The following is an 18,746-nucleotide window of genomic DNA, read 5'->3' on the forward strand; positions in this document are numbered from 1 at the left end:
GTCCCTGCAGAAAGAAGAGGTCCTGGGGCTCCTCCTTTGGACAGGCTTTTCTACCACAGCTGCTAAACCACCTCTGCAAACTGATCGAAAGCTGACTTTAGGTATATGCGTTTGCGATGATGTGGATCTTTCCTGCGATGAATTTTCTTTTGTGGCCCCGTTAGCGTTTGGCAGCTTGAGGCTGCGTCTGCGTGGAAGCGAAGGAAAGGTGGGATAAATGGCAGAGTTGAACAATGCAGGGCTTGTCAAATGCACTTGGGTAATTTCTCTGACTGAAAGGTGATGGGGGAGGCTTTTTTTTTTTTTTTGGAAGGTGATAGAAATCCAGTAGGCCTAACTGAAGGCAGCATCAGTAGGAATTTGATTTACCTTAATGGAAAATGAGGGCTGGGGTACCAGAGGTGCTGGTTAGCATAGAGACAAAATAATCTGGGCTATCTGCTGACACGCAGCACTTCTCTGGAGCTGTGTCTGCAGATTTGCTGTCTTTCTCTGATACTGCTGTGAACGGAGAAATCAGCTAGTGCTTGTGACGGCTTTCTGCTGTACTTTAGAAATACAACATACTATTCAGCAAAAAAAAACCAAGGCATTTTTTACTATAATAGCAGCAAAGAAAAGAATATATTTCAGTTGCTGCCACTGTTTTTCTGTGGCTGGAATAGTTTGAATTTCCTCCAAAGGCTAACTCAGAGCTCTTTTTCTGGGTGTACTGACATCTCCTTGTCAGTGCTGGGTTCTGAGCTTTTACCTCTGTTGAGACACCTTCACTTTCCATCACTCTTGGTGGTGTATCTTCTTGAAAAATAAGCTGTCATATATCCTGAGGAACCTGACGCTTGCGTGTTTGAAACCATTCTCCAAAAACTCAGTTTGCCTTTTTTTTTTTTTTAATAAAAACCTGTAGGCTTTAAATTAGTTGCCTTTCTACTGCCTTAAGTCAATTATTCCAGTTAATTTGTCTTTTAATAAAAAGAGATGTAGAACATCCCAGCTGTTTGCTCCTGGGTGAGTCAAGCTAAGTAGGCTGGTGTGAATGATGGAGTGGGGTAGCTTTTCCTGGGCTGTGTCTCTACTGGTGAAGGCTTCAGTGCCTTGCTCCAAGCTGGAGCTTTTTAAGGCCAATATTTAAGGAGGTGTGCTCAGTGTTTTATTCACCCCCTTCTCCTGCTTTCTCGTTGGTGTAAATAGGACCGTTTAATGGCTTAGCTGGATTTTGAGATTTGGGTAGCTTTTTCTGTCTCTGCCTACTGGGTAAATGTTTATTCAGCTTTTGAGCTTTTGAAGCACTTTGGAACACTTTCTTTCTAGGAAGAGTCACTGTTCAGGGCGAAGTCGGCTAGTCTGAGTTGTTGTGTGAACCTGGTGAACTTCAGTCCATGTAGCTCAGCTCTGCATCATCAGAAGGATGTTGGTGATGTGTGGGCGCTGGCGCTGTGCCAGGTGGGAGGAATTAAGCAAGAAGGTCTTTTAGGCAGTGTGCCCTTTGTAGGGATCCGCTATAACCTCTTTACTGTTCATATATCCGTGACATGACTAAAATAGTCCCTGATTTCAGACGCTTTACTGAAGCTGAACGATGAACAGTTTGGATCCTACAGTGATGAAAGCCATAGGATCGGGTGTGCATTTGCCTGTTACATCTTCTGTACCTTTGATGGCAGAGAAGGAAGTTTACCTTGATTTAATTGGCTGACACTTCTTGGTAACAGGACTGACACCTCTTACTGTTAATGCTTGGCTTTGTGTGCAGATAGATTTGGACTTGGATTAGAGGCTGTCAACTGATGATACCCAATGTTTTCTGTCTCATCGCTGTAGCTGAAACATCGGGTTGTATTCTGCAACATCAGAAAGTAAATAGTCTTCTTCAGACGTGGCACGTGTCAGTTCTGCTGCTGGATGCTTGCAAAATTAAGTCCTTTACACTTCTAAAAATATGCTTGGCATGGCTCTTGTGTCTTCCTTCTTTTGAAGTAGTGCTGCAGTTTAGTTTTGGAGAGACTAAGAGTATTTCTTCAGAAAGAGCAAAGGCTCAAGATTTTAAGGAGAGGGCAAAGGAATCTGGTGGAGCTAATTCTTTTCATGGTTTTCAGATCTTTCCAAAAGCAAAGATTTTCTAGGAATTGGTTGGAACTAAAAGTCTCTGAGAGTGCAGATACCCGTGCAGTTTATGTCCATGATGTTTTTGGGGTTGTTTATGAAACAAGCTTGGGAAAAAAAAATTAATAATGCCTTTACATTTGTGTTTTCTTTCCAGGACTCTGGTTTATGATTTGTTTTTTAGGTGATTACTCGATCCCTAGCATAGCAAGGTGGGTTTGGGCCCTTTGATTTTTCCTTTTTAATTGTTTTACAGTGGAGTGGTCCTGTTAAAAAGGATCCTAATGCGGAAGGGAGGGATGAGCTGCTCAGATGCTGAGTGCTATCTTCCCACTGGCTTTCGTGAATCTGGGGGAAGATCTGTTTTCAGGATTGGATGAATTTTCTGTAATTCAGCCTTCCTGCTCTTTATACGGTGCTTCCAGTGAAGTGGGATTAAGGCTTGGCTGCAGACTTTTCACTGAGGAGAGTTCTGCATAGCTGGGCCCAAAATAAAAGAATCACGTGGTTGCCTGTGCAGCTTCGTTCACTGTGCACAGAAGCCAGGAGGGGACAAACCCTTTGACATTAGCATCCTTTCAGTTTGCATTTGGCTGCGCATTACAGCAGCTTTTGCAGCAAGCTAGAGGATAAAAAGACCCGTATTAACGCGGTGGTGGAAAACCGCTTCGTTGCATGTCGTTGCACAAGCTGTCCAAAAGCCGCTGGTGACGCTTCGGAGTGGAGATCAGACCCACCGTCTGCCCGTAAACTCCCGTTTGGTAGCTGAGGGGTTCTTTCTGAATGTGCTTTCACACAGTTGGGAGGCTGGTAGCTTTTTTTTTCCTTTTCCTTTTTTATTTTCTTGGCAGAGAAAAAGTGAAATAAAACAAAAGATGAATGAGCTTGGATGGCTCAGGTGGCCTGTGTGGAGGGAGAAGAAAGATTGGGTGATCCTTTCACCCCTCAGGGCCCATGAGGAGGAGCAATTCTGTGCAACACCACTGTCCAGACTTCCTATAAGAAGGGAAGATAAATGCTCTCAAAGATCCTACCTAGGCTAGAAACCATCTCCTGTTGAAAGGGAGGCTAGCAAGGAAGGCCGGAAGGCTTGGCAGTGACTGATGTGTTCCTGTCCTGCCCTGTGTGTGGTTTCTGTGGAGTTTCTGCACACCCCTGTGTGCCTTGGGGCTCACTTGCAGCTCCCGGTTGTACAATAGGTGCTTTTGGATACAGCTCTGTTCACCCCAAGAAATTCATCCCCGTCCTTTAAATTCCCTCAGCTTTTTGAATCCCTTGCCTACCTCCTGATTTTTATGATGTTGATCCTTGTCTGTGGAGAGGAATGTATTGATTTTTTAAAAACTCTTTTCTGTTGGGAAAAGTGGGCAAATGTGTTCTTGTTATGCCATTATTCATGTCATTTATTTCTTCCTGTACTGCTTTTCAAGTCGCTTTTGTCACCTGGTAGTCAGGAGGTACCTTGCATGACCAAGAATGAAAATGGTCTTGGCACTCCACGTCCCGTGCTTTGAATTCCTGGTGGTAGTGTGGTCACTGGGTACTCTGTGTCCACGAAACCTCTGGAGTTTGCTGGAGAGGAGGGAGGAACGCTCCTACGGTGAATTGGAGGATGCCCGTAGTAAATTTGCTTGTCTTGGGCGCTCTTTGCAGGCGAGATGCTGTGACTGTGTCCCACTGTTGTGTGATGGTGCTGTACTTAAGTTTTAGTCCAGCAGTGGTTTTCCGTGGTGAGATGAAGGGTGTTCGTGCCTGCCGTTCCCTTAGTGACAGTAAAGAGCACACATGGGAGAAGCTGTCATGAGAGGACCCTCAGCTCCCCCTCGCTGGCCAGATACTCGTATTATCTGCCCAAATGCAAAATATGCTTGTTTGGCTGAATATAACTTTTGTCCAAGTGTAAATTATCAGGGAAGTTTTCTGTTTCTGATGTCATGGTCGCAGGAAAGACTTTTTCCTTTTGGATTTAAGCATAGAATCATAGAATCATAGAGTAGAATCATAGAATGGTTAGGATTGGGAAGGGCCCTTAAAGATCATCTAGTTCCACCCCCCCTGCCATGGGCAGGGACACCTTCCACTAGACCAGGTTGCTCAAAGCCACATCCAGCCTGGCCTTGAAGACATCCAGGGAGGGGGCATCCACAGCTTCTCTGGGCAACCTGTTCCAGTGCCTCACCACCCTCTCTGTGAAGCATTTCTTCCTGACATCTAATCTAAACCTCCCTGATTTCAATTTATACCCATTACCCCTTGTCCTATCACTACAGGCCCTTGTAAAAAGTCCTCTCCCAGTACCCTTGTAGGCCCCCTTCAGATACTGGAAAGCTGCAGTGAGGTGTTTGGAGAGAGAATGAAGCAAAAACAACTTCAGTTTTTTTGGACAGAACACAGAAGTTGGGTATAAACCTTAGGTGAACGAAAGGATAAGATGTGATGTTACTGGGGACTTTTCTTATTTTTGGGGTGACTTGGGGTTGGATGTTTTGGGTTGGTGTGGGTTTTGTTGTTGTTGGTTTGGTTTTTTAGACCTAATTTTTTATTGTTCCCAGAAATCTATTTATAATATTCTTCAGTTTGCAGCTGCTTACTCTCCAATTCACTTGTATTTTCCAGCTAAGACCCACTGAGTTTCCTGGTGAAAAGGGGTGAAAAGTATGTTGCAGCTACTTTTGCCTGAGCACATGAAAAGCTTCCTGTGCAGAGCATTTATTTCCTGAAACAGTTTTTCTGCAGGGCAAGAGCAGTTGTATTTAGCTAAATTTAGATAAGAAGCTGTGGATGCCACATCGCTGGCTGTCTTCAAGGCCAGGCTGGACAAGGCTTTGAGCAACCTGGTCTGGTGGAAGGTGTCCCTGCCCATGGCAGGGGGGTTGGTACTAGGTGGTCTTTAGGTCCCTTCCAACCCAAACCGTTCTGTGATTCTATGAAATTGCTCACTAAAGACTTTACCTGATAATTTTACAATGTGTATACCTTGGCATGTTGTCTTAGGTTTATCAGTGGATGGATGAATGGATGGATGGAGACTTTGCCCTGGTTGCATCTTAAGTAGACATCTCCCTGGAGATGAGCTGTAAATGTCACCTTCCCGGTTAGTATTTGGCACGGGCTACCGGAGCAGAGGAAGGTCTCTCTCGGTTCGGTCTCTGGAAAAGAGGAAGCTGAAGTCATTCCTGAGTTCTGACAGCATTGCTTAGGCAACGTCGTCTTTGGCGTTTTCTGTTCCTGGTTCCAGCTCACAGCTGGGTCATGCGAAGTGCATTTGCAGCTCAGATGCCTGCAGGAGCCTGTGGTTTGATGTGCTGTGGCTGTGTCTGGAGGAGCTCAGACCTGACACTGGTGCCTTTCTGAACAAGCGGGGGTTTTCTGCAGGACTGAAATGCTGGTGTACACGCAAGTCCCTCGGGAGGGATCTCGTTTGGCTGCAGCAGGGTCTGGGCCCCAGGCAGGACAGCCCCATCCTGCCTGGGTGCTCACGCACGTCACTGGTCTCAGGGGAAGGGTGGTGATGGCAGAGTCACCTCTCAAGTGTGAGGCAAGAGGGAGCTGCAGGGTTGGGTTAATTCTGAGCAACCAGCCCAATGAGACAGAAAGTTTTAACAAAAAGACACTTTTCTCATAGGAGAGAGTTAAATTCTATCCGGATTGCTCAGCAACTAAACGTCAGCTACCCTGCAGTGATCTCCCCTCTTCCACAAGCCCACTCCGGCAGTAGCAACAGGCAGTAGGTGCTAATGTGGGGGCGGCTGTGGAAAGCTGGTGTCGATGTGAGAACTGTGATCAGTTACGATTAGCCCAAGCAAAATGTTGTGTGTTTTTTTCCAAAGGTGTGGGCTTTGCGTATGTACGTAGCTGACCTTACAGCATTTCATGGTGCAGATCCTGGCTCTAGAGTGCGTCTGCTGGGCCCCTCTCAAAGACCACAGGTGTAGGCAGACCCTCCTCTATGTGCCGCCCTCCGTGGGGCAGAGGTGGGTCAGTCTAAGGCTTTGGTACTCAGTCATGTCTAAAGCCCCTGTTTTGTACTGTTTGTCCTGCCAATCCTTTCTGCTTTTTTTAACACTTTAGGAAACTGGGCTTGAGGTATGGAAATGTCACTGGAAGCCTTGCTGGCTTTCTCCACCTCTTCATTGTCAGGTTTGCCTTGGGAAGAATGAAAATCCATTTGAACCTTTCAGCACTGTTGCAGCCAGAGCTGGCTGGCACTGTGGTAGTAATTTTTTATTTTTCCTCTTGGAAAATGTCAGTTCCTTTAGCTTGTCAGGCAGAGTGCATCGATTTTGATGGTAGATGTTTCTGAAGTGCAGAATGTGGTTCCTGGGGGAGGGGAGGCAGACGGGTACTTGCAGGTGGGCAGTAGTGTGATGGAGGCAGGTTTTGGATGAACAGGAGGATAGCCTATTCCCTGTGAATTCCCTAGTAATCCTGACAAAAAGGGTTTGTTGGGGGGTTGGGGCATTGGCGTGGAGGATAGCCTATTCCCTGTGAATACCCTAGTAATCCTGACAAGGGTTTGTTGGGGGGTTGGGGCATTGGCGTGTCTCCTCTTTCACTGTGCTGAAAAACTGTTCCTGACAGTCGTGGCTTTAGCCTGAGGCTACAAAAGCTGGTGAGACCTTGAAGATTTTGGGCTGTGATTAAACTTTTTCCATCCCAGTTCTGTCTGTACACTTCTTTCTTGTAAAATGCTTCAAACAGAGGTCTGTGGGCTGTCTGTTTGATAGTTTCAACAAGCTGACAGTGTACAAACCCTCTTAAAACCAGTGTGGAGCAAGTTCAGTGTGCCAGCTCCTAAAACTGCTGAATGGGAGATGAATCATTTCATACCTCTTGGAAAAAATGGATCTCTGCTTTCAGCTGCCGGCAGTTCCCGATCAGAGAACTGGTTGCTCACTGGCGTGCAGCGTAATTCCTGCTCAAGGCTGGAAGGCAAAGGGTGTTGTGCTGCCTGAAGGGTTTACAGTGATAGTTCAGGGCCTTCATGTTTCTGCCTGTGAAATGTTAATCAGCTAGATCATTAGAAGTACACTTTTGTGTATAGGTACATACGTGTATATATACACACACGGGTCTGTATGTGGTAATTATTTTGAGACAACAAAGTATATTTTGAGAAAAAATGCTTAACTGCTGCTGTGTGATCCATTGATTTGTTTTGTTTTGGGTTTTTTGGTAGCTTACTCTTCCCAATCAGAGTACGTAGGAGAAAATAGAAATAAATTGTTGGGGCAGTTGTTCCAAACTCAGTCTGGACTCACAGAAAATAATGCTACAGATAAGAAATTTCATGATGTTGTATAACTGAGAAGAATTTGCTTTCCAGGGTGTTGTGAGTATGAAACCTTTTAGCTGGACAAAGCAGAATGTCTGCTCCAGTGTATACATGACATTATGGGTAATTTTGAGTCCCATTACACATAGTTACTCAAAATATGTGAAAAACTAACTGAACAAGATCTTGCTGATAGTGATTTAAACAGGAAGTTTGGTCAGGCTACTTTTTGGAGACAAACACGTGATACGTATTTCTGGAGATCCTGAAATCTGTTAAACCAGCAGAAAAAAAAGTGCTTGTGACAGAGTTTTAAAATGTAATTAGTGGGGAGTTTCAGTTCCTTTTTTCTAACCTGCATATCATCAGCTGACAGTTTGGTTGCTTCTGCTTCTCTCAAACGACTGAGGCTACATAAACTGTTTAAAGTTAATTTTGTTTGAAGAGTAAATGCTCAGGTTTTCAAATACACAGATCACTGAAAATTGCTTCATAAAATTCCTACTGTATTCAGGTCTGTCTCTCTCTTTTTTTATTTTCATCCAGGCGCTACGGATTATGGTTTCGATTGCGGAAGTTAATAATCTGGTTGCTGGGAGTGTACATAGCCATTCCATTCCTAGTAAAACTCTGCCCTGCTATTCAGGCGAAGCTGGTCTTCCTAAACTTCGGTAAGTGACTCAGTCTGTTGGGATGGGTGACGGGTGGAGCAGTGTCTTTTATCTTTCCTCCGCCTGCCATCACTTTCACGCTGCGTGCGTACAGCTCGTGAAGGATGCGAACTCTCACAGGTCGTAAGTTCTCCAAACTGTGGTTTGGAAGGCATCCTCTGCGGCCCTGGTGGTCTTGTAGTATGTCTTTATATAGTGACCAAGCTATATAAAGTCACCAAACTGAAGCCAGGTTTCAACCAAAAGGGTCTCCTTCAGGAAAACTGTGCAATATGTCAAATGCATTTTTCCAAAGGGTTCAACCCAGTTTCACGAATAGACAGCAGGTGAAATTAAATCCAGTGAATTGTTTTCCAGGGAGTGACTCTTCACCTGACAGCATTTTAGGCAATATCCTGGTTGGGGCAGAGGAGGTTTGTCCGTGCAGTCAGATTGAATGTTTTCCTTGTGTCCGTTTAGCCTGTGCGTTTGGTCAGGTTGGTGGTACGGCGGGGGGGGGGGGGGGGGGACACCCAGGCAGGCCTGAACATCCACAGGATGGAAAATGGCAGAGCATCACTGTATGGGAGATACTTCTTTGGGATCTAAACTTGTCTTTAACCCTCACTTGTATTTTGTAGTAAAATTTTGAAAAATGTCTTCCTTTGATTGGAGAAGCTCTGGCTGGAATGACCAACTATGCATACGTTGCTTTTACATAACCTCTGTTTTGGTTGCTTGCCCTGCGTGTTCCGACACCTTGGATCGCTGTTGCTGTGACGTGTTGCACGTGCACGGGCCAGCTCCTGTGCCTTGAGTGTCAGAAGTGACAGCTGTGTAACAGGAATAATGCAGGTTACTTCCATTCTCATCACCTTCCTTTTTCAGTGAGGATTTTAATTTGCCCTTGTAGAGCTTTGTTAGGTCTCCCTGAAGTTCCTACCTCTCTTCGTTCCCAAGTGACTGGAATAATTGTCTTGTAACACTTCCCTGCACTAATATCGCTGCAGTGCCGCTCCTATGGCTTTATATAATGGCAGTCAGATTTTACTCATGACGGTACTCCCATGGCAAACTCGTTACCTTAATACAAAGTGCATTCTAACACACTTATCACAAGTACCTTGGCGTGTTTGGGTAATTCCTCTCCATTGGAGAGTGACATATCCCCTTCACACAGGAGTGTTTGCCCTGTCATAGTGCTCTTTAACCTTTGGAGTATAAATCAATGCGCTTCAGCCATCACTTTCTCCTTCTGTGTACTTTGGGATCTGCTTCCAAAGCACGGAGCTTGAGGAGGAAGTGCTTCCGTATGTTTCTCGAGATAACTAAAGGTGAATCGATAGCTGTGCTCCCCCTGTTAGCAGCCATGCTACTGGCTAGGTTTGTTCTTTTGTCCCAGGTTATGGGGTACGGGACATCTTAAGCTGTCTCCACTGGAAGTCTTCAGAAAACTGAGATTTCTAGAAACATGAATACAAACTAGATCGGGTTTAGTGTATCAGTATGATTAACAAATCATGTGACTTTTGTCATGCGATGTGTTGCGAGTGATACCAAATAGCTCTGAAACACAATACCAAAATAACCCTTGATGTGCTGAATCTCCCTGTGATGTATGCCTATAGGGTGAACTGTTTGTGTGTAGAATACGTGGACCATCCCAGCGATAAACACCATACATAAAAAGTGCCTGCCTTTCTGTATTTTCCTCTTGCTTTGAGCTAGGTGTTTGCCTGGCCCCTGTCACTACTGTTGATGTGTTCCTGTTTGTGTCTTCATTGTACAAAATCTGGCAGGAAAGTCGTAACAGAACAGTTTTGGCAGATGGGGAAATCGGGGCACAGAGAAGACGAGTGATTATCCCAGAACACCGCTGGAAGTGACTTGTGCGCCTGCCTAGACGTTACAGTTGTGGGGTGCACCCTTTGTCCCAGGGAGTGTGTCCCATCAGTAACTTCTTCCGTTACAGCTGCAATGCAAACAGTAAAAGGTTTGCCAGATCAGCTAACCCACCCTGCTGAGGCAGCAGGAGTGACTGTCTTGTCTCTGGGAGATCTACAAAGCAGGCTGGGCAGAGGTGGTTAAATGTGTGTCACAGGAAGCTTTGTCTCCCTCACCTCTTAATTTTAGTCTGCTCCCTGGTTCTGTTGGTGGTTGCTTGTGTTGTCTTACCTTGCTCTTTGAGGTTCATATTTTGGTCACAGCCAGTTCATCCTTTCACACAAAAAGAATAAGTCTTCCAGCGCAGTGGACCAGTTTGTATAACTCTCCAGCGCCTTGATAAAGCAGTTTTGAGAAAATAAAGGTAAAAATTAAAACATTTCATATTGTGATTTTTTTTTCCTTTTTTTTTTTTTTTTGTATTTCAGTGAGGGTCCCATATTTCATTGACTTGAAAAGACCACAGGATCAAGGTTTAAACCACACCTGTAATTACTACCTGCAGCCAGAGGAGGATGTAACCATTGGAGTCTGGTAAGGAAGCCTGTTCTGTGCAGTGTGTGCCATGCATCTTTATCCTTCTTTTTGTTCTCAGCGTTGCCTATTCAGTATTTTTGCTGTGCATGTGACAACCATTGCCTGTTCTGATTTGTGGATGCTTGTGTTTTCCTCTGCCAAGTGACCGAGTTCATGTCTGGAGCTCATCCGAACTCAGGTCGGTAATGCGTGAAACACGATTGGACAACCTCTGCACGCAGGGAAACTTCATAATTTGGAATCATAAAAGTTACAGGTCTGCGTGGCTACGAAGATCACTTGTCCTCATCAGATAAGACCCAAGGAGTTAGAAATTTTGTCATTCAACTGCTGTTCATGTTTTGTTTCACAAAATAAATGTGGGGGAAGATAGGAAAACAGGATCAAAGTGTTCAGAGTAGGAGGAAGAATATGCTGTGTATAAAACATATGTAAGGTTTAGGGAGTGGGTGAGAAAGGAACACACAGTTTACTCCTAACAAAACAAGTGACAGTGTCAGAGCTTGTTTGTCCTTCCTTCCTCACAGAGAAGCTCCCTGTTACCAAGGATCAGCTCAAACTAGCTACTGCATCTGTTTCGCATGATTACTTTCTAGTGTCTCTCAACACCAGAAGTTTCAAAGCCCCAGAGAAGTTCCGGCTAGCTCTGAAGAAAAAGAGGCGCCTGCAGTTTGAATACATATGCAGGAGCAGCAAACACTGGAAAAGAAGGCTGGACATCATGTCAGGTGTGGAGGGCAGGGGGCTGTTCCTTAATACAGCCAGTGATGTTAGGCCTGTAAACTGCAGGATTTGGAGTTTTCAGCTGTATGTGTAACTGGAGATTCTCCCGTCACTTGAGGGTATGTGACCTTTTGAATGGAACAGTGATATCTGGCTCCATGGAGATGGTTCCTTCCCTTCCAGTGAATTTTGGAGAAAGACACATTTAGAAGGCAGAAGTTCAGTCTTTCCAGGGTAGGCAGATAAAAAATGGTTTGCATCTTCACTTGGACAATTCAAGTTCCACATGCTGAGCTGTTGAATAAGTTTAGATCGCAGTCTGGAGACTTCTATTTTGTTTCCCTTGCAAGCGTATCTTTACTAAAACAGAACGTCCAGCTTGTGGTGGCAGCTCAGAGCCCGTGTCCTTTGTCTTGATACTTATCAGAGGGGTTTTCACAACAGTTGCTTTAAGGCAGGTGAAAGGTCCTGTGCTTGGTATGCTTCTGAAACAGCATCCTCAGCCTGCTTTTTTCGTAAGCTTGCCAAAGTCTCGAGACACACCAGTCGGACAAGTGGAGTCCTGCGGTTGTTGGGGCTCTCTTCCTCCTCAAGAACTCAGCGTCTGCTGGCTGCAGGCATGCAAGTGGACTTTCTGCATTGTTTCTCCCTGGGTTGGTTTGTCCACTGAGCTTTACATCCAGGATGAAGGTGTCATAGATGGAGTTTGGCTTTCTTACAAGGAGAAAGGCATGAGAGTACTTGAGTTACTTCTGACAGCTGTAAGCCAGCCCAGCCCCCTTCTCAGCAATTTGAGATGGTGTGGGCATGTATTTGCTTTCAGTGTTTCTCTCCTAGAGTAATTATCCAATTTAAATGCCTATCTTCTCATCGGTCTGTCATTCCTCTCTTTCCGTTCCACCGGTGTTGAATTCTCGCTAACAGGCTGCCCAGCTATATTATCTACAGAAGAACAGCTGTGAGTTAAAAATTCCTAGCTCTTCTGGACTGTAGCTTTTCCATCTAAAATGTTTTGCCTTCAAGACCCTGGTGTCCGAAAACAAAATATGCCGTCTTATCAGACCCTGAGCCTCTCTGTTTCCTCAGATTGACTGTGGAATCAGATGCCTCTTACTCACCCAACCTTCTTTCCAAAACCATCTGACTTTGATTATTCTGATTAGCTGCTGACCTCGTGGTGAATCTTGTTTATGGTGTATGTTAATTGCAGTAATTAGGTGCCTGCTGTGGTTTAATGCCAGCCAGCAATCTTAAGTACCGCGCAGCCGCTCGCTCACCTCACCCATTCTCCAGTGGAGGAGGAGAATTGGAGGAAAAGACAAGGAAACTGATGGGTTGAGATAAGAACAATTTAATAACTGAATATAAATGGATAAAATTGTGATACCAGTAATACTAACAACACCAGTAATACTGACATTACTACTAATAACATGTAATGAAAGTAATGCCAGCACTACTAATGATAACATATAATGAAAATAATGGAAAATAGAACAAATGATGCAATTGCTCACCACCCGCTGACTGATACACCGCTGGGCCCTGAGTAGTGAGAGCCAGGCTGAGCCCGAGAGAGAGATTGCAACAGAGCAAGCCCCACCCAGCAAGAGAGTGACCAAGGAAGCCCACCTGGTCCCTGTCCCACCCCCAACTTATATACTGAGCATGACATTTTATGGAATGAACTGTCCCTTTGTCAGTTTGGGTCAGCTGTCTTGAATCTCTCCCCTCCCAGCTTGCAGAGAAGAAGCAGGGAACTAAGGGGGCAGTATCAGAAACTGAAAAAGTCTTTGACTTGATAGAAACATTCCTTAGCAACAACTAAAACCACCAGTGTTGTCAATATTCTTCTCAACACAAATCCAAAACACAGCCTTCTACAAGGTGCTATGAAGAAAATTAACTCTATCCCAACTAAAACCAGCACAAGTTTGGATAATAAATAAAAACTGAGGAACTGAGTTTTTCTCCAGAACAGTGGGAAGTTCAGTAATCGTGCTTTGCGTTTGCCTGTGAAGTTTGATGCCCTGACTAGCCCTGAGTTTTGGAGGCAGTGATGATGGAAGTGAAAACGTAGAAATATCTGCCACTGCCTTTAAAATGTGGCTGTTTGTTGGCTAATCGTGAGAGCTCTATGAAGACTGTGTGCGAGGTGCATAATCTTGAGTTAACGAGTTGGTCAGAAAAACCTCAAAATTTGAGTGGCAGACACTGAGCAGCAACAGGATGATGTCATTTTTCCTTCTGCATACAGGCACACGGTCCCTGCAGCCTTATGGAAGAACGCCCGGGGGAAGGACCAGATATGGTTTGAAGATGCTTTGGGTTCCAGCCATCCTGTAATCCTTTACTTGCACGGCAACGCGGGGACAAGGTGAGGCATGAAACGGCGATGGCTTTGTTTTCTTGGCTTGCCACAGCTTCAACGTACTGATAAGAGGGATGGGGACAAACTTTTTGTCAGGTCCTCTTGTGACAGGACAAAGGGTAATGGTTTTAAAGTGAAAGAGGGCAGATTTAGGCTAGATATGAGGAAGAAATGTGTTACGATGAGAGTGGTGAAACACTGGAACGGGTTGCCCAGAGAAGCTGTGGATGCCCCATCCCTGGAAGTGTTCAAGGCCAGGCTGGATGAGGCTTTGAGCAACCTGGTCTAGTGGAAGGTGTCCCTGCTCATTGCAGGGGGTTGGAACTAGATGACCCTTAAAGGGCACTTCCACCCCAAACCATCCTATGATTAAAACCACAATAAAATCTAAAAGCAGTTTGGTGCTGCTTCTTTCTCTTAAAAGGAAAGTGTGTTTTAGGAAATGTATGCCTCTCCATTTATTGAAGGTGGGAATAGATTTATTGCAGTTATCAGAAATACCTGATAATGCGATTTACCTTGTGTCCTCTGCTAGAAGCCGGGAGGGAGGCTGTGACCCTTCCTAGAGCCGGAAGGGAGAAGTACTCCTCCTCAGTACAGTGCTCTCTGAATCAAGCCATGGGATAGTATTAGTGCTTCCGTATGTGTGATTTACATGCATTAAATAAACTTTCCAGTTCCTTTTATGAGCTTATTTTAGTAGTTAACACATTCTGAGGAAGAAGAATGAGAAGGGAAGAGGAAGGTCATGCGCTGGTCTCATTTCATTATTGTGTGTGTACAGGACACCTGTCTGCAACAGGAGCGTTTCTAAAATTTGTAGGTTTAGAGTTGCCCAAGTGTATGAGCTGAAGTAGGTTGGTTCTCTGTGCTTTGTTGCTGGATGCCAGAAGCCATTAGTGCAGTGTGAAAGTTCCTGGATGTTTCTCCAAGTGACATTCGTACTGCCACACCTCTGCGTGACACAGTGCTTTGGTTCGGCTGTCAGAACAAGGTCTTTATCCTTATTCATATGCACCTTACCAGGAGTGTCAGCCCCTTTCTGAGTTGTGAGTGCCAGTGCATGTTCTTTTGAAGCTGATGTCTGCTCACAGGTACTCTGGAAGAGCAGAGACGTTGTACAAGTTCCATGATGGAAAGCAAAGAACCTGTGTTTTAACTGTGCTGGTAGTGAAGGCTCGCTAGCCTTTACATCGCAGGAACATTGCCCTTTTTCACCTAAATTCTTGTCTTAGTGCTCTTTTTTGGTACAAGGCCATGGGGTGGAAGATGCATGTTGTGAGCCAGGAAATGCATGAGCAGGTGGATTTTTGGAAACCAGCCTTGTCGTCTTGCGCTGATGTATTACGAGGCTTAATCAAATTGTTGCCCTATTTTTCAAATACTGCTTCGCTGGGTTTCCTGCTGTTATTGGGTGTAGCAAGTGATACTAATGGAAGCTGTTCTGCAGCTTAATGGTGGTAATTTGGAACCAGTATCTCTGTTATGTGCATATTGATTAGATTTGCTTCTTGGCTCCCCCAAGTATTACTGAGATAAAGTACTGAGCTATGGATCGATTACATATTCCACATTCTGCTTTACTCTGCATACTGGGAAAGCTGGAGGCACATTGGCTTTTCATTTCAGCTTCAATATATATTGCTGTATGTGTCTATGCTGCATATTCAGTCTCTTGTCAAAGGGTTGCATTAAGCATAAGTAAGAAGGCACTGCCTTGGCTTTCTGGTTTGCCTGAGTGGTCTGGAGCTGAGGCCCAAGTGTTATGTTTACTTGATCTCCTTAGAAAAAAATCTTCTGCTGCACCCCTTAAGGAAAAGGCACCGACATGTGCACATCAAGGGTGACTTTTCACACAAGTGTGTCTTTTTCAGACTTCTGTGATTCTAAATATCTTGCAAGCAACCCCTTGTGTTTTGCCCTGAGTGGTTTTGGCTGCATTAAGTGTTTTGTAATAGAGTTGTAGCTGGCAGCTTTTGGCTGGCCGAGTGCATGTGTTCTTAGGGGGAGAGGTCTGGAAAGTGGCAATTTTGGTTTTGAGGCTACACTGACCAAACCAACTGACCAACATAGAGTGAATGTTTTAGTGTTGTCATATGAGTGCAGGAGTAAATCTACTCTTGCATTCACAACTAATGTTTGAGTGTGGACTAGCCGTGTCGTGTTGTGGATAGATTTTAAAGCGTGTAATGGCATGTTTGGGATGTATTACAGGCTTTGAAAAGGCAGTTAGGAGGGTGGGTTGAAAAGTTCGCCTTCACCTGCTGTGAGAAGGGATTTATAGGGAGAAGTTGACTTTGAAACTGTCCTGCATAGCTCAGCAAAGCCTCGCTGTCTCCTTGAAGCCTGTGGCAAAGCAGTTACGGTGTTCCTGTTTGACATGTTTGGGTTAAACTGGAAGCCTGAGGCAATAGGGGAAGTCTGTTTGTGGAAGCTGAAATGTTCACATGTGGGGGTCTTTTTTTTTTTTTTTTTCCTCTCCTCTTTGTGAATCGCTTTTGCCAGAGGAGGGGATCATCGCGTGGAGCTTTACAAGGTAAGTGACCGCGCGTGTTGTCCAAGCATTAACACAGCGGATTTGCATGGATGTGAGAAGGCTGCTCGTTACAGCCAACGGGCAGGTAGCGCAGGCCTCTTCATCTCCTTCAGATATGAAAGGCGTATGGGAAAAGGGGTAAGCAGTGAGCACCCTTCCCTGTGTTAAAAGACATTTAAAAGGTCTTTTACTTTCTGTTAACTGTCAGCTCCAACTGAGTTAACACAGTTCTTTGCCAGGAATACTTTCACAACACAGTTTATAGGAAAAAAAAATTACAAATCTTATTTGATCACTGCTGTGATTTGATTAGTATACTAATGTAAGGTACCATTTAAGAGTATTCTTTCATATGTTACCAGTCTCTACATGCTCGCCATCACAGAGCAGAATATTTTCAGTTGGAAGGGACCTAAAAAAGATCACCTAGTCCAACTGCCTGACCACTTCAGGGCTGATCAAAAGTTAGTGTGTTACGGGCATTGTCCAAATGCCTCTTAAACACAGGCAGGCTTGGGACACTGACGACCTCCCCAGGAAGCCTGTTCCAGTGTCTGACCACTTTCTTGGTAAAGAAATGCTTCCTAATGACCAAACTGCTATTGAGCTTGCTGTCGACTAATACCACCAGATCCCATTCTGCAGGGCTGCTCTCCAGTCACTCCTCTCCCAGTTTATACTTGTGTCTGGTGCTATTCCCGGCTATTTGGACTTGTTAAATTTCATCCCATTAATCATTGCCTAGTGCTCCAATTTATCTGAGGCATCTTGTCCTTAAAGAGAGTCAGCAGCACCTCCTAGTTTGGTATCACCAGCAAACTGGCTAGTGGTATGTTCGTGTCCTGCATCCAGATCGCTGATCAATATATTGAACAGAACTGGCCCGAGAACTGAGCTCTGAGGAGCAAGGCTGGTGACCAGTTGCCAGCCAGAGGCAGCCCCATTCACTGCAACCCTTTGAGCTCTGTCCTTCACCCAGTTCTTCACAGTGTACCTGCTCCTCCCACAGTTGGACAGCTTGTCCAGAAGGACGCTGTGAGGGACAGTATCAGAGGCTGTAATAAAATACAGAAACATCACATCCACTGCCTTCCCTTTATCCACTACACAGGTGACCTTATCGCAGAAGGATACCACATCAGTTAGAAGGACTGGTGAACATTCAGCCGATACAGCTGGTCCCTTACCATTTCAGTGTCCATAAATGGAAAGTTACCATTCCCACACTTGTGGCCATCTTTATTACTGAAGATGGAGGCAGAAAAAAAAAGGCATTTAATGCCTCTGCTGCTGCTTTATCCCTGTTAGTCAGATGGCCATCTTCAACAACTATCAGTCCAATGTTTTTTTTAGACCTCCTCTTGCTATTAACGTGCTTAAAGCCCTTGTTATCTGATGCAATGCTGGCCAGTTTCAGTTCTAATTGAGCTTTGACCTTTCTTGTCTTCTCCCTGCATATACAAACCACAACACCTGACCTTCCTTCCAGAGATCATGCTATTTCTTTTTCCTCTGGAGCTCCATGGGGTGTTCCCAGTTCAGCCATGGTGGTCTTCTGCCTCACTTGCACAACTTATGACACAGTGGGATTGCCTTACCCTGTGCTTCTTAGAAGGGTGTTCTTAAACACTGACCAGAACTCACGGACTCCTGATCCCTCAAAAGTGGATTCCCAGGCTGCTCCTCTAAGTATCTCCCTGGGTGGTCTAGTGTTTGCTCTCCTGGAGTCCAGGGTAGCAAGTCTGCTGTCCAATTTTCCCATTACAATGAAAATTTTAAACTCAATCATTTCATGATCACTGTAGCCAAGACAGCCACCTGTTGTCACACCTTACATCCTGGCTGGGGTGTCAGTAGTAGACACCTACTACGTCTCCTTTGTTTTCCATCCACCTAATCCTCATCCAGAGGCTCTCAACCACATGTCACTAACTGTTAAGGGCTGTGTGATCAAACCTTCCCCTTACCTGTAGTGCAAGGCCTCCACCTCTCCTGCCCTGCTAGCCCTCCTGCACAGCCTGCAGCCCTCCATCCAGCACACCTGTCATGGGAATCATGCTGCTGAGTCTCACTAATACCAGTGATATCGTAGCTCTGGGAACTGACCAGCGCTTCCCGTTCACCCTGTTTGTTTCTCGTACGGTGCGCGTTGGTGTACAAGCATTTCGGGTATGCGCCTGAGCCCTCTGTCTTCCTGGGAGCAGTGTGCTTCCATTAGCATTGCCATCCCCGGGCGATGCCATGCCAACCTTTGGCTCACCTGCTGCAACCCTGTTGGTATCCTCGTCCCCCACTAATTCTAGTGTAAAGTGCACTCAGCCAGTCCAGCCAACTTACACCCGAAGATGTGTTTCCCCATCAGGACAGGTGGATCGCACCAGGCCCCAGCATCCCATGTGTGTTGAAGGCTCTTCCAGGGTTTAAAAACACAAAGCTTTGGCAGAGGCACCAGTCCTGCAGCCTGGTATTGACATACTGTTTCTTCCGAAGTCTCCCCCCATTACTGGGAGGATGGAGGAAAAGACTACCTCTGCTCCTGAATTTTTTAGCATTCTGAAATCTCTTTTGATCGACCTCAGACTTTTTGTTACGATGTCATTAATGAAA

General features: G+C 45.2%; 1 protein-coding gene across 1 annotated transcript in view; it reads left to right on the forward strand.

The window, feature by feature from the left end:
- Positions 1–7,924: 7,924 nt before the first annotated feature.
- ABHD12 (abhydrolase domain containing 12) overlaps positions 7,925–18,746 on the forward strand; it is a gene marked incomplete at its 5' end in the record, with an annotated part of 22,534 nt that continues 11,712 nt past the window's right edge. Inside the window, 4 exons of the mRNA XM_010156998.1 lie at positions 7,925–8,049; positions 10,401–10,506; positions 13,490–13,609; positions 16,109–16,139. Of these exons, the coding sequence (XP_010155300.1) occupies positions 7,925–8,049; positions 10,401–10,506; positions 13,490–13,609; positions 16,109–16,139 (382 nt within the window). The remainder of the gene's footprint in view (positions 8,050–10,400; positions 10,507–13,489; positions 13,610–16,108; positions 16,140–18,746) is intronic.

Source organism: Eurypyga helias, unplaced genomic scaffold, assembly GCF_000690775.1.
Source record: "Eurypyga helias isolate BGI_N326 unplaced genomic scaffold, ASM69077v1 scaffold7518, whole genome shotgun sequence".
NCBI lineage: Eukaryota > Metazoa > Chordata > Aves > Eurypygiformes > Eurypygidae > Eurypyga > Eurypyga helias.